Source organism: Coffea eugenioides, chromosome 7 (genome assembly GCF_003713205.1).
Source record: "Coffea eugenioides isolate CCC68of chromosome 7, Ceug_1.0, whole genome shotgun sequence".
Classification (NCBI taxonomy): domain Eukaryota; kingdom Viridiplantae; phylum Streptophyta; class Magnoliopsida; order Gentianales; family Rubiaceae; genus Coffea; species Coffea eugenioides.
Window position 1 is genome coordinate 12434201 of NC_040041.1, and position 22811 is coordinate 12457011.

Sequence of the window (22811 nt, forward strand, 5' to 3'; positions counted from 1 at the left end):
GGGATTCTCACTGCACGTTATGCAGAAGGAGATTTTCTCAAGTCCTTGCCCACAAAGCTAATATTTGGAATCACATGCTTGTTTGTATCGATAGTCACCATGATGGCATCATTTGGTACTGCTCTATATCTGATGCTGATCGAACAAGTAGCTTGGATTTCCTACCCAATCATAGCTTTCTCTGTTATTCCAATAGCTCTTTACTCATTGTTGCAATTCCCCCTTCTGGTTGAGATGATCGGTCGCACTTACGGACATGGTATCTTCGACAAACCTAAAAAGAAACTCGATAGTTTTGAAACCTGAACTACTACTACAATCTGATCTCCATTCTGCTGCTTATCATAACATTCTGTATTTCACTTCCAGTAGATTGCTTCAAGAAGTTGCTTTTTACATAATCCTTCAGTGTAATGCTTTAAATAGATCTTGTAGGCAACATCTAGTTGTTTTGGCTCTTTCGTTTTGTTTCCAGCTTGTGCCCAGTTTGCGCTGGAATTCTACGTATTCCTTTGATTCTATGGATTCCTTGAGCTATCAATAAATCATACCTATGGATTGCTTTTGATTGTTTTTGCCACATCAATTACTACCTAATATGTAGTATTGATATTTTAATTGGATTTGCTGAGTTCTCTTACTCATTATTTAGTGTTAGCAAATGCAACTAAGATGGAATTCCTCAGTATCCTTGCTGGTTGTGCTGTGAAGATGAATCTTAAATCAAATCTAATATAGTGTTCTTGATATGAGTAAATGATATAAATGTGCATATTATAATTGTGGTTTTTCCTTTGTAACGCCTAAGATACCCTTCACTTATTTTAGGGGTGGCAATTAGGTTGGGCTGCGGGTTGGCTGGTTGGGTTGAGACCCAAATATCATGAACAACACGTTAACACAAATATGACTCGCTAATTTCACAGGTTATTCGAACCTAACCTCAATAACCTATGTGTTTAACATTCATTGTTTTGGCCTTCTCACCTTGGTAGTATGGTGGACTTTTCTATAATGGAGTTTCCATAAAAATATGGAAAGTTGCAGCCCAATCTTAAATTTTGTATATGGGACTTGTAGTAATTTTTTTGTTTTCCTTTTTGTACAAAAAAAAAAAAATCATGAACAAAAATAAAATTACGACGCTTTCACAAATAAAATATCTTGTTTTCGCATAATATTCATGATTCCGTTCTCGTAATACTAATTTATAACCTAGTTTAGTTTTCTTTTTATTTACTTTATGCCTCCAATTTATTATTAAATTATAAACTTACACGTTAAATGGGTTAGACGTGTCAAATATGTCAATCTTGTTTGCTTTGCGGATTAATCGAGTCGGACCTGATTTTGACTCGATCACATGAAGAATAAATTCATACCCACTAATTTTGTGTTAGGTTCGAATCATATTTTCAAATCGTATAAAAAATTGCCACCCTTTATTTGATAAAAAATTACTTAGACAAAGTCCAAAGTGATTACAAAGTTCCCTTTAATTAATCGATAACCCTTCACTTATTTGATTCCAAATAACTTAGTAAATTCCTAAGTCATTAGAGAGGATCCTTTATCTGTTTACTCTTAATATAAATCAAAATTTATTTACTACTGTTAAGTGTGATATCGAATCATATTTGGAAAAGTATGGGGAAAACCAGCTGTGCCAACCTCTATGGCTTTGTGGATAAAATAGACATGAGAGAGTTGATTAGCTCCTAATTAACCAATTTAATTTGGTCTGGAATTTGGTTCTAAAGCATAGCCAAAGAGATATATTGGTGCTCGATGTTTGTTTCATGCATTTGTGGATATGACATTATCAGTATTCTTTTTCTTAAGGAATCGATGGAATATTCTTTTTTTTTTTTTTGACAAAAAGACCAATAATTGATGGACTATTCAAGGACAACAAAAATGGAGTCCAAATAATACTTTGGACTTTTAATTCTAAAACTGATAAGCTTTTTTTTTTTCAGGGATTCTTTGCCGAATTTATATCATCAGAGGTCAAGAAAACATGTGTGTTTATTAAGATTTATTAGTACTTTTATCTTTGATTAATGTGGCTATGTAATCTAAAATGTAATGGATTACGTTTAATTCGAGAAGAGTTGTATACTGCATGTGTTAAAAACTTTTGCGACATTCAAAGAAGAAAAATTGTTAGTTTTTTAGGAGAATTAAATAAGAAGTGCTTCTAAAAAGTAAATATGTGAGTGGATGAAATGACTATGGTCTTAAGGATAAATGCCAATTTACCTAATAAATACAAAATTGAACATTAACTCTTTTTTTTTTTTTTTGGTGAAACTTTTCTTCCATGTTATCAGTAATATGTGATAAGTTGTAAACCAGCCTTTTGATATTCGTGAACTGTAGGGCTTCTGTTTTCTTAATGGTTTATTATAGGAGATCTGCGAATGAGGTTCCATGGACATAATATATATAAGTCTTTACAAGTTCTCAATGTATGTAAAGATTAGGTTGGAAATCCATGAAATTTGCTCTACTTCTTCTCCTTTTCATGGTAAAATAAGAGGGTATCCATTGAGTCTCACCAAAACCCAAGTTAAAAATAAAATCAATACTAATATAATATAGTAGTAATAATTATAATAATGATCATAACAATAATAATATGAATAATAAAATGAAGAAAAATCAGCTGTGAATAATTATACTAATACTTATCATAACAATGAAAAAAGTAAGACTAGCTCGTTCGAATTTTATTAGCTAAAAGTTAATCAATTTACATTGATTGTGTGAAACACATGGGAATAGAATATCACAGTTGTATCGAATAACCACTTTAATTTATGTTACATCATATCATTAATCAGAAACAAGATAGATAACAAGAAAGAAAAAATGCAAAAATTGTATATAAATGCTATTCCCATTAATGAGAATCACTAATTGATTAAAGTGCATATAAAAGCTATTCCCATTAATTAATCAGAATCACTTTGTTGTATAAACTGTATATAGATGCTATTCCCATTAATCAGAATCACTTGATGTGTGCTTCTATAAATACCGGTGCTAATTAATGCTTAGGGCGCCATTACGGTTTCGCTTCCTCTATTAATTACAAAAAGTCACGGTCAAAGGATGACGAAAGTTTCAGGTTAGACCAAAGAAATACATGTTTTTTTGGTTCCCTCATTTTATTCTACATATAAGTGCTCAATTGTGATATTTTGTTCACTTATGATCAGCATAAAAGTCATGCTGTTTTCCATTTACCCCATTTGGTTTTTCTTTTTCTTTTTTTTTTTTCCTATTTTCTATTTTTCCTCTTTTCATTCCATTGGAATTGTAAGCAGCCAAAGAGGTGCAAAGTCATATTTCTGAATTGAGTGACTTTTCTACTTATGACTTAAATTTTCCATTGTTAAAATGGCCAATTTCGCTCTTAACAATCTATTCCCTAATATTTATTTCTGAACGATTTGATGTACATGTGTATTCATATACTATGTTAAGTTGTAATTTAGGTGTTTTAATAGTTATCCTGATGCATCCATTAGAATTTTTTTAATACAAATTATAGGCACCCATTTAAAAAATCTTGTAATGTTGAGTTCGTGGAATCTCTTTTGTTAACCAAACATGTGATAAAGTTCCTTTTTCTTTACCTCATTTTACTTCACTTTTCCGCCAAACAAACAGAACCTTTTGGTAGCCATAGGAATATGAAAAAAAAAAAACTATAGGAATATGAAGCTTTGCCTAAACCGTACCGCGAGGAGTGGGACGTGGGTCTGTAACTACATTTTGGGGGCCTGCACCATACATTGTGAGGCCGTCAATGTCTCTGCATGGCCACCTTCAAAATCAGTCATCGGTTTGATTTACAGTGAAATATCACCATGCATTCCTTAATTAGATGTAGAATCACGGGAGAGTCAAAATGAGTAGTTGAGGCTAATTCTTGAAAGGACGATCAGTTGAACTCACTGCTCTTCTTGGAATCCATTGTTGCAAACAGTAACTGGGACTTTAGTATATTAGTCTTGCAGTATTTCTTGACTTTTCCGTAGTCCATAATTCCAAATGGCCAAAATAAGGAAGAAATCTGATGGGGTTGTGAGGTTGTTTAATCAGTTAATGAAGTTCAGGACAAATGCCTTCATTTATTTCTTGACGAATTGAAAGGAAATTTGTTACTGGTTCGTTATTTCATCTTACCGCTTGGTTTCAAGATCTCTAGCTTTGGTTGGTATGCTTCTGAACAATGACCTAATTTTGCATTTCTTTCTTTTTTTTTTTTGGTTTTGGGGTAGGTCTAATTTTGCATTTTCAAAGCTGCGTCTAGCGTTTTCTGATTATTGTTCGAACAGATAACCATACCATCTTACGAAAGCAAATTCGTATACCTCACTTTTTATGTGTTTTCTTTCTGTGGAAATGCCCTTTTTGAGCCCTTCTAACACAGCCTCTAAAAGTGCTCTAATGTCCTCCAATTTGACACACAGTTTAAGCTAAAGGGACCAATTCTAGTTGCTTTTTGACTAATAGGAATAAACTTGTTTATTATCTATGTTCTTTGTAAGTTCTGGTAAGTGTTTTAATTAAATTGTGCACCCGCCGATATATCTTGGACATTGGCATCCTTTAAGATTATGTATCTAAGCAGGAGATGATAGAATTGGTAGAGCAGCAATCGGAATTGTTCCTGAGGAGCTCACTGAGGAGAACTATGAGGAATGGAAAAGATGCTTGGAGCATTATTTGGTTGGTCATGGCCTTTGGGGTGTTGTTTCTGGAGGGGAGAAAGATCCTATAAACGATGAGAGACAAGAATATGGAGAAGAAAAGAAACAAGAACATGAGGAATGGAAGAAGAAGAATGCATTGGCCTTGCATGCCATCCAACTTTCGTGTGGAACAGGCACATATGTTAAACTTAAGGAAGCTCACACTTCTGCGGAAGTTGCATGGAAGCATTTGGTGGTAAAACTAAAGCCCAACAAAATATTTGCAAAAGGTGATCCTGAAGATGAAAGCAGCCGTGTTGAAGAAGAAGGTAACTCTCGATCATGTTGCTATGAAATGTTTAAGGTTTCACATATAATTTTAGAAGTGAATTGAAGAAGTTTTCTCTCTTCGACAAATTTTAAGAACACTATGGTTCATTCGATAAGTATTTTCAATCATGTGGTATCGGAGCAAAGTTATGATTCAGCAATTGCAGGTTTTCTTTATTTTTTTGCTTATTCCATTTGATTAGTTTTCTTTTGCTCATTTAGCAAGCAATTCTTCACTAGGGAATTTTTCTGTACGTTGCTTCAAATAAAACTCCAATTCATCTAGCTCTGCTGTGCCAAACAATGGCAGAGACTTCAGAGTTGGGAGGCCTAATTTTCCAAAAGCTTAGAATATATCTTCCACATCTGGAATCTTCATTTAGTCATTGCTTAATATCCAATGACACTATTATTGCTCTTTTTCTGGACTTCTTGAAATTTTTATACTCGTTCAGATTTCTATTGTGCCTTCTACGAGCTCATTAATTATGATAGATGACCATATTAGAGATATTATTCGAAACAAATTCTAATGTTTACAGGACCAAAAGACCTTCGCTATAGGCCCTTGTACATAGCAATTGCAACAGGCGATTTTGATGGCACAAAAAGTCTCCTTGATCGAGATCCAGGCGCTGTTAGGGCCATAATTTCATCACATAGAGGAACTGCACTTCAATTTGCCATTCTAAATGGACACATGAAAATTGCAAAGGAGCTGTTGAGAAGAATGCAACCAGCTGACTTGAATATGGCTAATGACAATGGATGCACAGCTCTTACTTTTGCTGCAATCCGTGGTGTAACAAGGTTGGCAAAAACAATCGTGGAAAAAAATGACGGGCTTCTTATCAAGGAGAGTGACCTTATCGATGGGCAGCTTCCTGTCATAGTGGCTGCTTTGTATGGTCAAAAGCATATGGTTGATTATCTATACTCGGTGACACCAATAGAGTTATTTCGCCCAGAGGAGGGTAAGAATGGTGCTACACTGCTTAATTCCCTGATAACAGCAGAAATGTATGGTAAGATTGTGGATGCAAGAGGCAATATACCAATCTGCATCAAACCCTTCTTCAATATATGTGCCCCTAACCCCTTTCTGATTGCTACAGATGTTGCTTCAATGCTACTTCTACAATATCCAAAACTTGGTGTCACCCCAGATCATAATGGTGACTATGCTCTCCAGTTACTGGCTCACAAGCCATCTGCATTTCCTAGTGGAACCAAACTTGTTTTCTGGAAAAGATGGATCCATTCATGTTAGTGTCCTTTTTCCAGTTCTACTTTACTTTTACATCAAATTCCAGGGTAAATGTTTTAATAATGATCACTGACTTGTATATAATGAAGAACAATATTATGCTCTCTAATTCAGTGATAAGGAAAACAATCCAAGAATAATAGCCATTGTGCATTTTTTTTCTTACTTTCTACGAATTTAATCATCATATCAGTATGAAATTTGAATTTTGATTGTTATGTCAGTATAAAATCTTCCAATAAAAAGAATACGAACTTGCCGCATATAGTAATTGTGTACTAGTGTTGGAGAATGCTACTTATACTCTGTATTTATGCCCCAGGTCTAATGGGACATTCTCCATGTGGGAGTCTAACAGATTCTGCTAAAGATGATCAGACGACAAAAGCAAGCATGATTGGAGACCACAGCATTGAGATTCATCATTCTAGTGATGGTGAAACGAATTTGACAGGAAATCGAGGCCTACAGATTACTAGCTTTGGTATGTCAAATATCAAATTTCGTCTTCCAAAATTCCTTCTGTTGCAAAACATTTTGGGTTAGGAATCTCCTCCCTAGCTTTTCTTTTTTCTCTCAATATTTGCCGTAGCTAGATGACAAAATGGAGTGCGTTGTATTTCGCAACGGATATTCTATCCCACTCTCTGTTTGACTTTTTAATATATTGCTATTTTTTGTTTATAAATATCATATTTTAGTTCTTTTTTATTTTCTTAAAATCCAATAACTTGTCATCACTGCAGCACGATCCATAAAATAGTATTAATCTTTTATATTATATTCTGATAGTGTATACATCATCAATTTTAAATGGTACTTAATGCCAAATTTTTGGGCCGATGCAGCTGAGCTCGGACCGATCCGCGGCATTCACAGTCCTTTGTGTGTTTGAATTGGGCTATCTATGATTGGGAGAAGCCAGAGTAAAGTTCAAGTTTAATAGGATTGAATCCAACATTTTGGAGCCTTTTCCAGTAAGAATAAAAGATTGTTAAAATAAAAGAAGAAAACAGTTTTTTTCTTTTGAAAAAAAAAAGATAGAAGATTATTAAAGATAAAAGATTGTGTCCTTTTAAGGATAAGAACGAGGGATTTTTCATTCACATGTGTGCATAAATACGACTGCTAAACTTAAGGATTCTTATGGGTTTCACTTTTTTTAGGCAAAACCATTGTTCTCTGCCACTAAAATTACCTTGGTAAGTAGGCAAATCTGTAGTTCTTAGCTCTCCTTTACTTGATTGATCCGGATTCTTATGAGTTTCACCTTGATTTAGAAGAAAACAAAAGAAATTGAGAAAAGGTTTGAGAAGGAAGAAAAAATGGAAGAAATTAGTAAAGTTTTATAAACAGTTGTTAACTCTCTCCTATCCTTACCATCTTTCTCTGAGCTTTTCATTCTTTGTACATTCCAATAGGCATTATTCCTATCATATGTCTGTCCACAAGTTTGTCTGTCTAGTTCTGTTCTTTTACAGTGTCAGTATCAAGTGATAATGCCACTTTTTTAACTCATCTTTTTTTCTGTACAACTCATTTGACACTTCATATGCACTAAGCAGGCATGCAAGTTTCAATCTCTGAAGACATATAATACTAGTTTTAGTAGTGAAGAGGCTTATAATACTAGTTGTAGTTGTGAAGAGGCTCTTTAGTCGAGGATGACAATGCTTTAGATGCCCTTACGCTGTTGTGCAACTAATAAACTGCTAGACTTCTGTTTTATTCCCTTTGATCTCACATTTTGCCATCTCATTAATTTAATTCATCCTATGTGTATCTGTTTTCTTGCAGTATTGAAGGTTTTGCGTGGACTCGGTTGGAGCATATTAAGTTGCCTCGGTTTGTGTCATGACAGTAAAGTGATTCATAAAGATGCCATTGAACTCCTGACCCTCATATTTAAGGAAATCGAGACATTGAGCATGAAAGACCTTGAAGAGATGGATATCATGAAAATTTTATACGATGCGATTGAGCAAGGAATCATTGAGTTCGTTGATAAAATTTTCAAATATAAGACCGGGATCATATATAAAAGAGACGAAACGGGCAGAACAATTTTTTCATATGCAATTGTGCTTCGCCAAGAGAAAATTTATAGCTTTTTAAATGCCTTGGGAACAAGAAAGAGCATACTAGCACGTAGGCATGATTTTTTCAGAAACAATTTACTACATTTAGCAGCCAAGCTGTCTCCATTGTCTCAACTTGACAAGATTTCTGGAGCAGCTCTTCAAATGCAAAGGGAAATACGATGGTTTAAGGTAAGCAATTTAATTCAAAGTCAATTCGTAGGCATATGTTTTTATTTTCATGTCTCATGAAACTACAAGAATTTTGGCTTTTATGATGCTGCAAAAAATGTGTGTGGCACAATTTCAATGTTGCAAATGTACTTGTGGCAGGCATCTAATAGCGGCATTTATAGGTGTCGTAAAGAGAGCCAAGAGAGCCAAACTATCTCTGTGTTGCAACTCATGTCACTGCGTGAGAGCCAAACTATCTCTGTGTTGCAACTCATGTCACTGCGTCATGAAATAGAGACATAACAGCTGCAAGATTCTTTATTTACTTGTATTGTCCTAGTGAGAGACTCTTCCTGACGTGAATTAGTTTGCAGGAAGTTGAGAGTATTGTACAACCAAGGATGAAGGAACAACGTAATGCCTATAATAAAACACCTTCTGAACTCTTTACTGAAGAGCATAAGGTGTTGGCTAAGGAGGGAGAAAGATGGATGAAAAATACGGCAGGATCAAGTATGATTGTGGGAACTCTCATCGCTGCAGTCATGTTTACAACAGCTTTCACAGTTCCAGGTGGTAATGATAGTAAAACAGGGCTCCCTGTCATGCTAGAAACTCAATCAAAAGCATTTTTGATTTTTATGGCATCAAATGCACTGTCGCTGTTCACTTCTTCGACATCAATTCTAATGTTCTTGGGGATTCTCACCGCACGTTATGCAGAAGGAGATTTTCTCAAGTCCTTGCCCACAAAGCTAATATTTGGAATCACGTGCTTGTTCGTCTCGATAGTCACCATGATGGCGTCATTTGGTACTGCTCTCTATCTGATGCTGATCGAACAAGTAGCTTGGATTTCCTACCCAATCATAGTTTTCTCTGTTATTCCAATAGCTCTTTACTCATTGTTGCAATTCCCTCTTCTGGTTGAGATGATCAGTCGCACTTACGGACATGGCATCTTCGAAAAACCTAAAAAGAAGCTCTATAGTTTTGAAACCGACACTACTACCAGCATCTGATCTCCATTCTGCTGCGTATCTGTATTTCACTTCCAGTAGTTTGCTTCAAGAAGTTGTTTTTTAAGCAAATAATCCTTCAGTGTAATGTTTTAAATAGATCTTGTAGGCAACATCTAGTTGTTTTGACTCTTTTGTTTTGTTTCCAGCTTGTGCTGGAATTCTACAGATTCCTTTGATTCTGTGGATTCCTTGAGCTATCAATAAATCATGCCTATGGTTTGCTTTTGATTGTTTGCCACATCAAATACTACTGCCTAATATTTAGCGTTGACACTATTTTAATTGGCTTTGCCGGGTTGTCTTACTCACTAGTAATGGATCATGTGCACGCTTTGCACGCGAATATGATACTTTTAGATTTTTTTCTTAAAATTTTAGAAAATCACTTGTTTTGAAGGAATAAATGTAATTGAGACAAAAAAAAAAAAAGTTCTCTTTTAAGTAACCAACACAATTGCACAAGTAATAAAGCATTCTTTGTCTCCAGAGCATTTTTTTTTATTTTGTAATAGTATCAATATTTTTGCTTTTCTATTAAATTTGGATAACCTAAATGTTCTCTTTTTTGTCTTTTTAGTTAAAATTTTTAACTTTTTGAATAATTTATTATTCTCCTTTAAGTCATTCTATGAATTTTTTGTTAGCTTTAATGAGTTTTTCTAATTATTTTTATTTCGCTAATAGTGGATTGTAAAATGATCTATTGCGTTATTTTAATTATAATAGTATTAAATATATTGAAATTTCATTGTTCGAGTTTAGATAACTTAACTTTGAAGAGAAATGTTTCGATTTGGTGAAACTTATTTGTATTTCTCATTGATGATATACTTTATGATTACAGATTTCATACGATTAAAGATTGTAAGCCGCTAAGATTATTTATTATATAATAGTCATATTGAACTTGAATATATTTTATTCACCTTTGAAGTACTCTTTGAAATTGGATATTTTATAGAAAAAAAAATACATTTTTTTTGTTTAGTTCTCCCTAACTTAAAGGGATGTTTTACTTTTGTAACTATTATTACGATTGACATTAATGTACACAATATTCATTAATTATAGTTTAATGCTGCCGGTTGTTACAAGAATACCATTGATAAAGTTCATTAAAATTTAATTTTTGTTGCAATTTAAATAAATAAATTACCAACATAAAACTCTTTGCCTAGCATTGTATTCTATCTCCTATTATATTTTGTGTTAAAATTTCTAACTCAATACTGATACACGTATACTAAAAAGGTACTCTTAATACTTAATTTACTTGTGTCCAGAAAACAAAAAGACTCATGGTATTTTTTAAGAGACTCATAGTACCAAAATATTATATTTTGTTTTATCTTTGAAGTACTTTTTAAACTTAGGTATTTTGTAAACAAAATTTGTTCTTCTTTTTTTGGGTAAATAAAAAAGTAAGGAATCTTTGATTTTTATAATTGCTAGCATCTTTTATATTATTTATTAGTGAAATGCAATACAATTTGTCCATTTATTAGAGAGGAGTATAATTTTGGTATCACAAAAACTAATACCACTTTTTACTAACACTATTAAGCACTAAGATTCACCATATTTTTATAATTTATAAATAAGATTTGTTCTTTTTTCGATTTAATTCATCATAACTCAAAAGATTTTTTTTATTCTTGTAACTATTTGCATAATTAATATTAATTATTGATGAAATGCAATGAACTTATTTTTTTCGGTTTAATTCACCACAACTCAAGAAATGTTTCTTTGTAACTGTTAGCATAATTCTTATTAATTATTATGAAAATGTAACGCCATTTGTCTATTTGTTGGTGCTAAGGGCAATTTTGGTATCACAAAAATTAAGAACAATTTTTGCTTACATTCTTACACATAAAGACTGGTGATACTTTCTATAGGGTAATAGATAACAGATAGATATATAGACAGATAGATTATAGTGTTAGCAAATGCAGCTAAGATGGGATTCCTCAGCATCATTGTCGGTTGTGCTATGAGGATAAATTTTGAATGAAATTTAACATAGTGTTCTTGATATGAGTAAATGATATAGCTGTAGGTATTATAATCGTATTTTTTTGGGGTAATATCTAAAATATCTTTCACTTATTTGATAACAGAAATAACTCGACAAAATCCAAAGTGATTACGGTGTTCTCTTTAATTAATTGATAACCCTTCACTTTTTTGATTTAAAATAATTTAGTGAAGTCCTAAATCATTTCAATGTTCCCTATTAGGGGTGGCAATCGGTTCGGGTCATAGGTTGAGACTAAGGTATCTTGGCCAACACGTCAATCTGAATTCGACTTGAAATTTAAATGAGTCAGCTTTCTTAAGCCGAACCTGACTCGTTAATTTCGCGGGTTACCCAAACTTGACCTAAATAACCTGTTTGCATAATTTTCTTTTTTTTTTTAACCTTCTCATTTTGGTAGTATGATGGATTTTTTTTTATAATGCAGTTTCCATAAGAATATACAAAATTGCAAACAAAAGTACGATACTTTCACAAATAAAATACCTTATTTTCGCATAACATTCATGATTCCATTCTCGTAATACTAATTTATAATCTTAATTAGTTTTCTGTTTATTTACTTTATGCCTCTAATTTATTAATTAAACTATAAAATTATATATTAAACGGATCAGACGGGTCAAACGGATCAATTCATAGGTTTACGCGAATTCGACCTATTTGCTTAGCGGGTCATTCGAATCTGACATGAATTTGATTCAAACCCGTGAAGTATAAACTCATACCCACTAATTTCATATTAGGTTTGAGTCATGTTTACAGGCATGTCGAGAATTGTCACCCTATTTCTTATCAATAATTGTTTACCGTACTTTCGATGAGGAGGTCAAACCACGTTATACCGAGAAAAAGCTGAAAATCTTAGGTGTTTCTTCTTTCTTTCATGTTTCCAGAGACAACAAGCAATGACTATAGGTCATCTTTCTCGAATTTTACGAGAAGCAAACAAGTAACAAGAAAGGAAGAGTAACTTGTTATTTTCAGATTTTACTTCCAAAAATGATTTCACATCATCTCATTTATTATTATTATTTTTTTAGTATAAATCGATGGGTTTGAATCCAAGACTTTTCATTTACATTTTCTTTTTTTGAACCTCCCAATCAAATCCACTCCTCCCTTCCTCCCCCTCCCCCCCTCTCTCTCTCTCTCTAATGCCAGATCATCGCATTTATGATTTTGCTCTTGTATGAAAAGTTTGTCCTACGTCGTGCAAATAAAAGTCTCATTACAAATCAATCGACAGATCAATATAACATCATGTAAAGTCATGAAGAACAATCTTCCAAAGATGACGGAGAGGCAGTTTATCGCATGATACCATTGTCCTAGACTTTGAGGCTATTTTGAATGAGATAGATTTTACTCAAATGGGACAAATTTCATACTCTGAGAACTAAAATGTCTCGTTTAAAAATTTAAAAATTTAAGTGAAAATTTAAGTGTAATTGAAGAGTACAAAGTGAAATTAACCCTAAATTATACATGCCGACCTGCAACTCGACAGCATCAGCGGAGGTGTCAAATGCCAACAGCCTCCAGCAATTCTTTCCCTAAAACTGTGATTTCAGAGGAAATATATAGAGTGGCCGAGAGTCACTTTTGCCTTTCTATTCCTTTTGTAACATCTCAAGGTAAACTACAGCATCTGGTGGAATCCCTACATGTCCTCCTAATTGTAAACATTTTTAAGTTTCATTTATTAAATTTTTCCAACGTTAAAAATTTCTATAGAAAATTTTATCTGCCTAGGAAGCCAAAAAAACTAGTAATAATATATAGTTAATAGCCTTTGCTATTATTTCATGAGTTCATTATCATTTTTTTTTGGGGCATTGGAGGGACTTTAAGCCTTAGAAAAGAGAAGGACCTGAACAATGGAAGACTAGGCCCTATTTGATAACCCAATTCAACACTTAAAATTAATAAAATCGGATCTTAACATATTTAGACCATTGGCTAACAAAAAATTAAATGTTTGAATTAATTAAATGGCACTGAGTTTTCTAGGCAAAATTTGCTCCTAAAATTAAGTTATAAGCTATTCATTTATCACTGAATGTTATATCATATATGTATTCAAGTGTATTAGATTTAATACTTAACAATTTAATAATTTAATAAAATTTAGATTTCAGATTTTGAATTTCAAACTTCAATTTTCAGACTTCAATTTTATCAAATGTACCCTAAGTTAATTGAGTGACTTCTGATTTACCTGATTATTGTTCTTACCAACTAAGCTAATTTTAGGACCTCGAGTTCCTTTTACCATAGCATGTGTTGAATACCCTTATAATATATTTTTCTTTTTTTCTTCAAATTTAACTCAGAATTTTTTGACTTTTCTTCTTGGCAAGTCCTTATTGAAGGATATCACCTCCTCTATCCAAAATGTCAAATTAAGAATGTTAATTTTACATATATAAGGCAACAGGTGAATTTTTCAGTTCTTTGTAAACAATCAAGATGATAAGCACTACAAAGCTTGCCTTTTCATTTTCTTGACTCTTTTCTAGGATAATATTATTTATTTATTTTCAAATAGTTCTGAATCTTTTTTGTTTTGTTCTGTTTTTGTTTTTTCCTTTTTAAAGTTACCAAAGAGTGAATGATATTGGAATACTTGACTTCGTTTTATCCTGGGGAAAATGCCGGTTTTCATTCCCAAACTTTGGGGTAAAGACACATTTCGTCCCTTAACTTTTGGGCACGACACATTTGATGTCTGAATTAATAATTTTTGACCAATGTCATCCTCAAACGGCAATTTAGCCAATTTTTAACGGAATGGTCACGTGAAAATCACATGACCGTTAAGTAAACTTAAATCACATTTTTAACAAAACCTGCCAGTTTCCCATAAAGAGCTGGTATGTTATGGGCAATTTATTATTTTTTTTAACTTTCACATATTTAATTTATGTTAAATACAAAACATACTAGTTTTCCTTTGGGCGCTATTTAACCAATTTTCCTATAAAGAGCTGGTATGTTTCCCATAAAGAGCTGGTATGTTATGGGCAATTTATTATTTTTTTTTAACTTTCACATATTTAATTTATATTAAATACAAAACATACTAGTTTTCCTTTGAGCGCTATTTAACCAATTTTTCCTATAAAGAGTTAGTATGTTTCCCATAAAGAGCTGGTACAAAACATACTACAAAACCTGCCAGTTTCCCATAAAAATCTGGTATGTTATGGGCAATTTATTATTTTTTTTTAACTTTCACATATTTAATTTATGTTAAATACAAAACATACTAGTTCAATGGGTAAAAATATGTTATGAATAACTCAAAGTTTATACTTTTAATAGTTCAATGGGTAAAAATATGTTATGAATAATTGAAGTGCCAAATTTTTACTATTCAAATAGTTCAATGGCTGCTCAAATAATTTGCTCTTATATAAATAGTAAAAGTATGCAAAGTATATGTAATTTTTAAATTTTGAGAGGAGCTTTTTGTAACTATTAAAAATCTCAAGGGATGTTTGTGAAATTATCCCTTTTCATTTTTCATGCTGATTATTTCTTTTCTTGCCTATTTTTCATTTTATCCTTATTTTTAGCTTTTTTCCCCCCTTACGTACGGGACGCAAGTATTTGGATGGATGCTTAGTCAAAATTGCCAAAAGTTGACTGATTGCATGCAGGAAACTGGCAGGTTTTGTTAAAAATGTGATTTAATTTTACTTAACGGTCATATGATTTTCACGTGATTAGTTCCGTTAAAAATTGGCTAAATTGCCGTTTGAGGATGACATTGGTCAAAAATTATTAATTCAGACATCAAATGTGTCGTTCCCAAAAGTTGGGGGATGAAATGTGTCCTTATCCCAAAGTTTGGGGATGAAAACCGGCATTTTCCCTTTTATCCTGTCTAGGTTTTGAAACTGCTCCAAACTCAATTTGCTTCTCCAAATTCCAATTGCGTCAATGTATCACCTTCATTTCTCATATTTTCTCCACTTTCTATAATTTTGCCCTAGGTCATGTCAAAATGTCTTGTATGGTCTAATAAAGAACCATTATCTCCACAAGTTACACTCGGATATCTAGCTCATAACATATGCCCTTTATTTTTTTTTGGGTAAAATACACTTTAGCCCCCAGTGATTTAGTGCTTTGTAACATAACCTCCATATGTTTTCAAAAATTATACATAAATCCCCCATGATTTGGATTAAAATATCAAAATAACAAAATTTGCATTCCATAATAAAGTCAACTAAAATGTCAAAAGTACCCGTATATAAAGTTGAAAATTATTTATTAGTCACCGAAGGGGTTATATAAAGCACTACACCATAAAGAGGTTATATGGTAAAATATAAAATCATACAAGGTTAGAGTATCATACATATTATGTTTATATATTTTGATCACTTCAGTCATTTTTATTTTTAAACAAGGGTAATTTCAACATTTTTATGGATTCTGTTCCAAATGATCATTTCCATTGATTTGACACTTTAATCAAAATTATGAGAGGTTATATATAATTTTTGAAATTATAGGAAATTATGTGAAAAATCCGCAAACCATAGGAGGGTAAAGTGTATCTTGCCCTTATTTTTTGATTGACCCCACAATTCTTGTAGGCTCTCATCCCCAGTGCTTTTAAACAAAACAAAATTGGTTCAAATATAGGCACATAGGGGACAAGACAGGAATTCTAAAACAATTGCTTTGTAAAAAAGGTTAGGAAAGACGGATTTGAATTTTAAAGCAAAAGAGGTCAAGGTTATTTTCACATAGGTCAAAAATGACTTCTTAGCTCTTACTGAAAGCCTAAACAACATTCTAAAGTGATGTAGGTCAAATTGAGGTTAATTGAGAAAAGTAAGAGATGCAAGTTTGGTCTCTTATGTTTGCCCTATGTACTAAACTAGTTCCCAATATTTGAAACAATTAAAATGTAGTCCCAAAAGCTGCTATATATGGGCATATTTTGGACAATTAATAGAAATTCAACAATGGTTGATTGTCAAAAGTAAATTGGCGTCAGTCAACAGTTTTGAGTTTACACTTTGGGTCTCCAATATTTGAACTTCGAATCGTTATAGTTCCTTAAGTTCTAAATATTGGTATTGATGTTTTAGAATGAAATGAGATGTGAATTGGATCAAAATTTTGTTAGATATGTACTAGAATTTCTAATGAAAAAATGCATGGAAAATTTATTAAACTTCATTTTTTTGTCTTCATTGCATATTTTCATGCCACTAATTATGCATATGCTTTTTCTCTATTGCATAGTTGGTTTCAAAATTGGCATAAGGTATGCATTTGTTGTTTTGCTCGATGAATTATTAATTGATGATGAGATGTATCATTTGTTCACTTATGTTGATAATTAATTCTCAATTAAACATTCCTTTAGAATATGAAGAATATATACTATATTTAAATTAAGTTGATCTTATTTTCTTTTCTTTTTCCTTTTTTCATTTGAATGTGCTACCATTTAAGTTTAAAATGAAGCAGATATTTTTTAGAAGCATTTTAATTGTTTAATAAAATTGTCAGTGTATAAAAAGATGAAAGTTAATATTTTAAAACTTTCCTATTGAAATGTCTTATTTTAATAGGTAGGAAAGACAAGAAAAAACAAATGAAGTTTTTCAAAGGTAAATTTCTTATACACCCCCAGTAGTTAAACATTTTTTTAAAATACATTCCTTATAGTTCAAACATATCCACTTACACCCCTTGTGCTTTGGATTCAAGTGGAAGTGAAATAGAAACATACTCCATTAATGGAGATTTCACTATACGTGCTCCTATAGTGTAACAGATTACTTGATTCTAGTAATGTGAGGTCTTAGGTATGTTTTTCTTTTGAAAATGCCTCCAAAGAATGTTTACCATTTATAAAGAGCCTAAAAATAGATTTGGCTACTAAATTTATTTTTAACATCTTTGTAGACAAAAAAACGTTCATTTGGGGAGCATTTCTGGAAGAAAAACGTCACTAAATCCTCGCACTAAAATCAAGTAACCAATCACACTATTGGAGCATGTATGTTCAATTCTCCATTAATTGAGTGCATTTTTGTTTGTTTTTCACTTAAATCTAGAGCACAAGGAGTGTAAATGGACATTTTATAACTATAAGAGGTGCATCTTAAAAAGAGTTTAATCACAAGGGGGCATATGTGAAATTTACACGTTTTTAAAACATTCCTATAAGTAGTTGATATTTGTACTTACTTTTACTAGCTTTAACAATTGCAATCCCAAACTATAAACATTTGAATCATTATATTTCCTTAAGTTCTAAATACTGGTATTGATGTTTTAGAATGAAATGAGATGTGAATTAGATCAAAATTTTGTTAAATATGTACTAGAATGTCTAATGAAAAAAAAAGCATGGAGAATGATAATGAGATGTATCATTTGGTCACTTATGTTGAAATTAAATTCTGAATTAAACATTCCTTTAGAATATGAAGAACATATAGTATATTTAAATTAACTTGATCATATTTCTTTTTTGCATTTGAATGTGTTATCGTTTAAGTTTAAAAGGAAGCAAATATTTTTTAGAAGTATTTGAATTATTTAGTAAAATCATCAATGTATACAAACATGAAAGTTAATATTTTAAAACTTTCCTATGGAATGTCTTATTTTAATAGGTAGGAAAGACAAGAAAAAACAAAATGAAGTTCTTTAAAGGTAATTTTCTTATACACCCCTTGTAGTTAAGCGCTTTTTAAAATACATCCCTTATGATTCAAAAATATCTACTTACACCCCTTGTGCTTTGGATTCAAGTGGAAGTCAAATAGAAACATACTCCGCCAATGGAGATTTCACTATAATTGCTCCTACAGTGCATCACATTACTTGATTCTAGTAATGTGAGGTCTTAGTTATGTTTTTCTTTCGAAACTGCCTCCATATGAATGTTTACCATTTATAAAAAGCCTAAAAATAGATTTGGCTACTAAATCTATTTTTAACATTTTCATAGATAGATAACGTTCATTTGGGAGGCATTTCTGGAAGAAAAATGCCCCTAAATCCTCACACTAAAATCAAATAACCAATCCCACTATTGCAGCATGTACGTTTTTTGAGTGTGTTTTGGTTTGTTTTCCACTCAAATCCAGAGCACAAGGAGTGTAAATGGACAATTCTTTGATTACTGGTTGTGGGGTTTTAGCTTTAATTTCCTGCTTGCTTTCTGAATCCCAAGTTATGGTAGCTAGGTAAGCTTCTCAATTAACTACTTTTTTATTTTCTAAGCTGCTTTTTTGTGTTTTGTGATTATTGTTCTAACTTCCAACACAGAATCATACCCTTCTTTCCAAGATTGGTAAATTTATAGTAGACCTTTTTTTGGAGTGTTTTCTTTCTCTGATAAAGAATTAGGCATTTTGAATGGTGCAACACTGATTAATATATTGGACATCTACATTCAACTGAGCTAATATTTTTCTCAATCTTTGACTCATCAATTGGATGAAAAAATCTAATCATACCATCTATTGTAAAATGACACAACATTGTGCATGGAAACTTGTTTCCCTTGAAAGATCATATTTTTAGCCCTTCTAATAAAGCCTCTAAATAACCTACATTGTTCTGTAATTTGACGGACTTGAAGCTACAGGGATAAACGTTCTTGCTGCCTTTTGACTAATGTGGATGAACTTATTTATTCTCCATGTTCTTTTGTAACTTTCAGTAATAATGTTTAAGTTGAATTGTGCATCCTCTTTTTTATGTTTTGGATTTTGGCAGGAGCTGATGGGATTAGTAGAGGTGCAATTGGAATTGTTCCCGAGGATCTCACTGAGGAGAACTATGAGGCATGGAAAGGATGCTTGAAACATTATTTGGTCGGGCATGGCCTTTGGGGTGTTGTTTCTGGTAAGGAGCAGGATCCTATAAAAGATGAGAGTCAAGATTACGGAGAAGATAAGAAACAGGAACACGAGGAATGGCAGAAGAAGAATGCATTGGCCTTACATGCCATCCAACTTTCATGCGGACCACGCACATATGTTAAATTAAAAGCTCACAATTTTGCCCAAGTTGCATGGAAGCAGTTGGATGAAAAACTAAAGCCCGACAATCTTGAAGTTGATAATGAAGGTAACTCTCTATCATGTTGCCCATAAAATGTCTATTTTTGACATATAATTTAGAAGTTAACTGATGAGGTTTTCTCCCACGGGACAGGTAGTAAATTTTGATAAATCTGCCATGTTCTTTACTAAAAATACCCCCAACAGGTTTCGCGGTGAGATTAGGGAGGTTTTGGGCAATATGAGGGAAGCCTCTAGTGGGAAATATTTAGGTTTACCCATGACCATTGGGAGAGCTAAGAATCAGGTGTTTGGTTTCCTGAAAAGTACCATCATTAATAAACTCCAAGGTTGGAAACATAAAGTGCTTAGTCAAGGGGGTAAGGAGATTCTTATTAAATCTGTCATCATGGCAATGCCTACCTATATTATGTCTTGTTTTAAGCTCCCTAAAGGCTTGTGCAAAGGTATTAGTGCAACTATCGCCAGATTCTGGTGGGGTGGGGGTGGTTTAGAGAACAAAGTTCATTGGGTGAGGTGGAGTAAACTTTCTGAAGTTAAAGGGAAAGGGGGTTTGGGCTTTAGAGACTTAGAAGCTTTCAATGTTGCCTTGCTTGCAAAACAAACTTGGAGGGTTGTTACAAATCCGAATTTGTTAGTAAGCAAGGTCTTGAAAGCTAAATACATGAAGAAGAATGACTGGTTTGTTCAAAAGCCCCCGAGCACAGCATCTTGGTGCTGGAAAAGTCTGCACAAGGGAGGTGAGCTGCTTCATCAGGGCTAGAGGTGGCAAATCAACCCACTTAACTAAATTTACCCATACCCGCCCATGAATAGATGGGTATGGGTATCTTAAATTTTTATATATGGGTATAAATAGATTACCCAATAATACCCATTTATTAACCCAATAATACCCATTTAATAAATGGGTATTATTGGGTAACCCATCAAACCCAATTAACCCATTTAAAATTCTCTTCCCCTAAATCTCTTCTTTTCCCCCATCCATTTTTTTTTTCAAATTTTTCATTTTGTCATTATGTTAACTACTTTTGTTTCATTATTATTATTATTTGTTGGTTTTATTTTATTATTTTGTTTTCTCTTAGTTTGTTAACTTGCTCATTTTTCGACATTACCAATTTATGATAAATTTGAGCCTCTTTTCTTATCTTTCTAAAATGAAATTTTAAATTTATATATGGAAAAAATGTTAGGGGTTAAAAATTTTTGGATTAAATTTTTATATTAACTTTTATAGTACTTAGTTCAAAATTTTATATTCTTATTATTCAATTATTAAATAATATGTAATTTTGTGAAATAGAGTATAAATGAAAAAAATTTGGTAATTAGGCTTATTGAACATTATAAGTAAATATTTAAAACTAATGATGGGTACAAAGAGCGGTATAAATTGATAACTTAGTTTGCAAAAATGAATTTACAAAAAATTAAAATAAATGGGTTATAAATGGGTAATTGGGTTACCCAATTCATTTTTTGACTTACCCATTTATACCCATTTAATTAAATGGATATAAATGGGTTGACTCACTTATACCCATTACCCATTTTACCCAACCCAAACCCGCCCAAATCACCCATTTTGACACCTCTAATCAGGGCCTATACAAGAGGGTAGGAGATGGAAGGTCTATTAAAATCTGGGAAGACAGATGGGTAGCTGGATCGCGCCATGGGAAACTAACTACGGTTAAACCAGCAGGGTGTCAACTTGAGTGTGTCCATGAACTAATAGAGGAGGGGAGGTGGAAGACTGATACACTGCATCGCTGGTTTAATATAGATGATGTGGATCTCATAACTAACATCCCTCTTAGTCTATATGAAAGGAAAGACAGATTGTATTGGTTGCATAGCAAATCTGGTGCTTATACAGTCAGAACAGGCTACGTTGTTGCCAAAGGGGGAAGGGAGATAATGAACCACAGAATTGCACCTGACTCAGAGACTAGTTGGGCAATTAGGAAGCACACGGTGTGGAAAAGATTGTGGGGCTTAAATATCAAAATGAAGCTCAAGCATTTTTTATGGAGGTGTTTGTAAAATGGGCTGGCTACTAATGAAGCTCTCTACCAAAGAGTTGGGAAAGGAAGCAATCAGTGCCAATGTTGTGGTGAGGCTACGGAGACCATTGAACATGTTTTCTTTTTTTGTCCAACAGCTCAAATGGCTTGGAGGCTAGCTCCGGTGAGTTGGGAAGGGATAGCTGAGCTTCAATGCAATATGTGGAGGTGGTGGGATGCTGTGATGGAATCGGCTAAGGGTGCCCAAGGAATGGATCGCATCAAGCTCACAGTAAATATACTTTGGCAGCTCTGGAAGGCGAGAAACAAGAGAGTATTCCAGCTGGTGAATGAGGACGCAAAAGTGATAATTGACAAAGCCCAGCAAGAGTGGATCGAATTTGAAGAGGCAACTGGCTCTCAATCCCGCGGTTTCGAATCAACAGAGCAGCAAAGACTGAGTCAGCATAATTGGGAGCCACCAATGGAGGGAGTAGTGAGAATTAATACGGACGCAGCAATCTCAGCAAAAATGGTCAGGACAGGATTGGGAATTGTTGCACGGAACTGGCGAGGAGATCTAGTGAAAGCCCGAGGGATTAGTAGAAGGAAAAAAGGGGAAGCTGCCACGGAGGAATCTTTAGCAATCCGAAGTGCGCTGGAAATGGCTCAAGCTGCAGGATGGACAAAGATAGAAGTCCAGTCAGACTGCAGAAATGTTGTGAGCTCGATCAATGCGGGCAATGTTCAGGATTGTAAGCTACAAACAATCCTTGAAGACATTGAGGCCCTAAAGACTAGCTTTGACAGCTGTATCTTTTCTTTTGTTCCCAGAAGTGCGAATGGTTGCAGTCATGCAATGGCTCAATTTGCAACCAAGGTGGTTAATACCATTGACTGGCAAGCTTCTTATCCAACATGGTTAACTGTTCTTGCTAGGAAAGATATGGGGATAGTTACCCCTTTTTGTAATTAACTCTTGTATTTTCAAGTGTTTATTATCCATTATCTATAAAATGTTATCGTTTGATTAAAAAAAAAAAAAAAAAAAAAAAAAAACTGATGAGGTTTTCTCTCTTGGAAAAATTTAAGTACTTTATGTGGTC

At 33.1% G+C, this 22811-nt stretch overlaps 1 protein-coding gene across 1 annotated transcript; it reads left to right on the forward strand.

Moving 5' to 3' along the window:
- Window positions 1–102: 102 nt before the first annotated feature.
- LOC113776928 lies at window positions 103–9607 on the forward strand. Its single transcript, XM_027321981.1, has 7 exons — window positions 103–259; window positions 4646–5035; window positions 5579–6061; window positions 6152–6301; window positions 6626–6787; window positions 8101–8573; window positions 8930–9607. The coding sequence occupies exons 1-7, from the start codon at window positions 103–105 to the stop codon at window positions 9575–9577; spliced, it is 2463 nt and encodes an 820-aa protein (XP_027177782.1). The 3' UTR covers window positions 9578–9607.
- The last annotated feature ends 13204 nt before the right edge of the window (window positions 9608–22811 follow it).

What these genes read in the sequence shown, in the direction of transcription:
- LOC113776928 (XM_027321981.1), top strand. Translation starts at nt 103, where the DNA reads ATGGCATCATTTGGTACTGCTCTATATCTGATGCTGATCGAACAAGTA. An exon ending in CGGTCGCACTTACGGACATG is followed by an intron (nt 260 to 4,645) that starts GTATCTTCGACA and finishes GTATCTAAGCAG; the next exon opens with GAGATGATAGAATTGGTAGA. An exon ending in CCTACAGATTACTAGCTTTG is followed by an intron (nt 6,788 to 8,100) that starts GTATGTCAAATA and finishes GTTTTCTTGCAG; the next exon opens with TATTGAAGGTTTTGCGTGGA.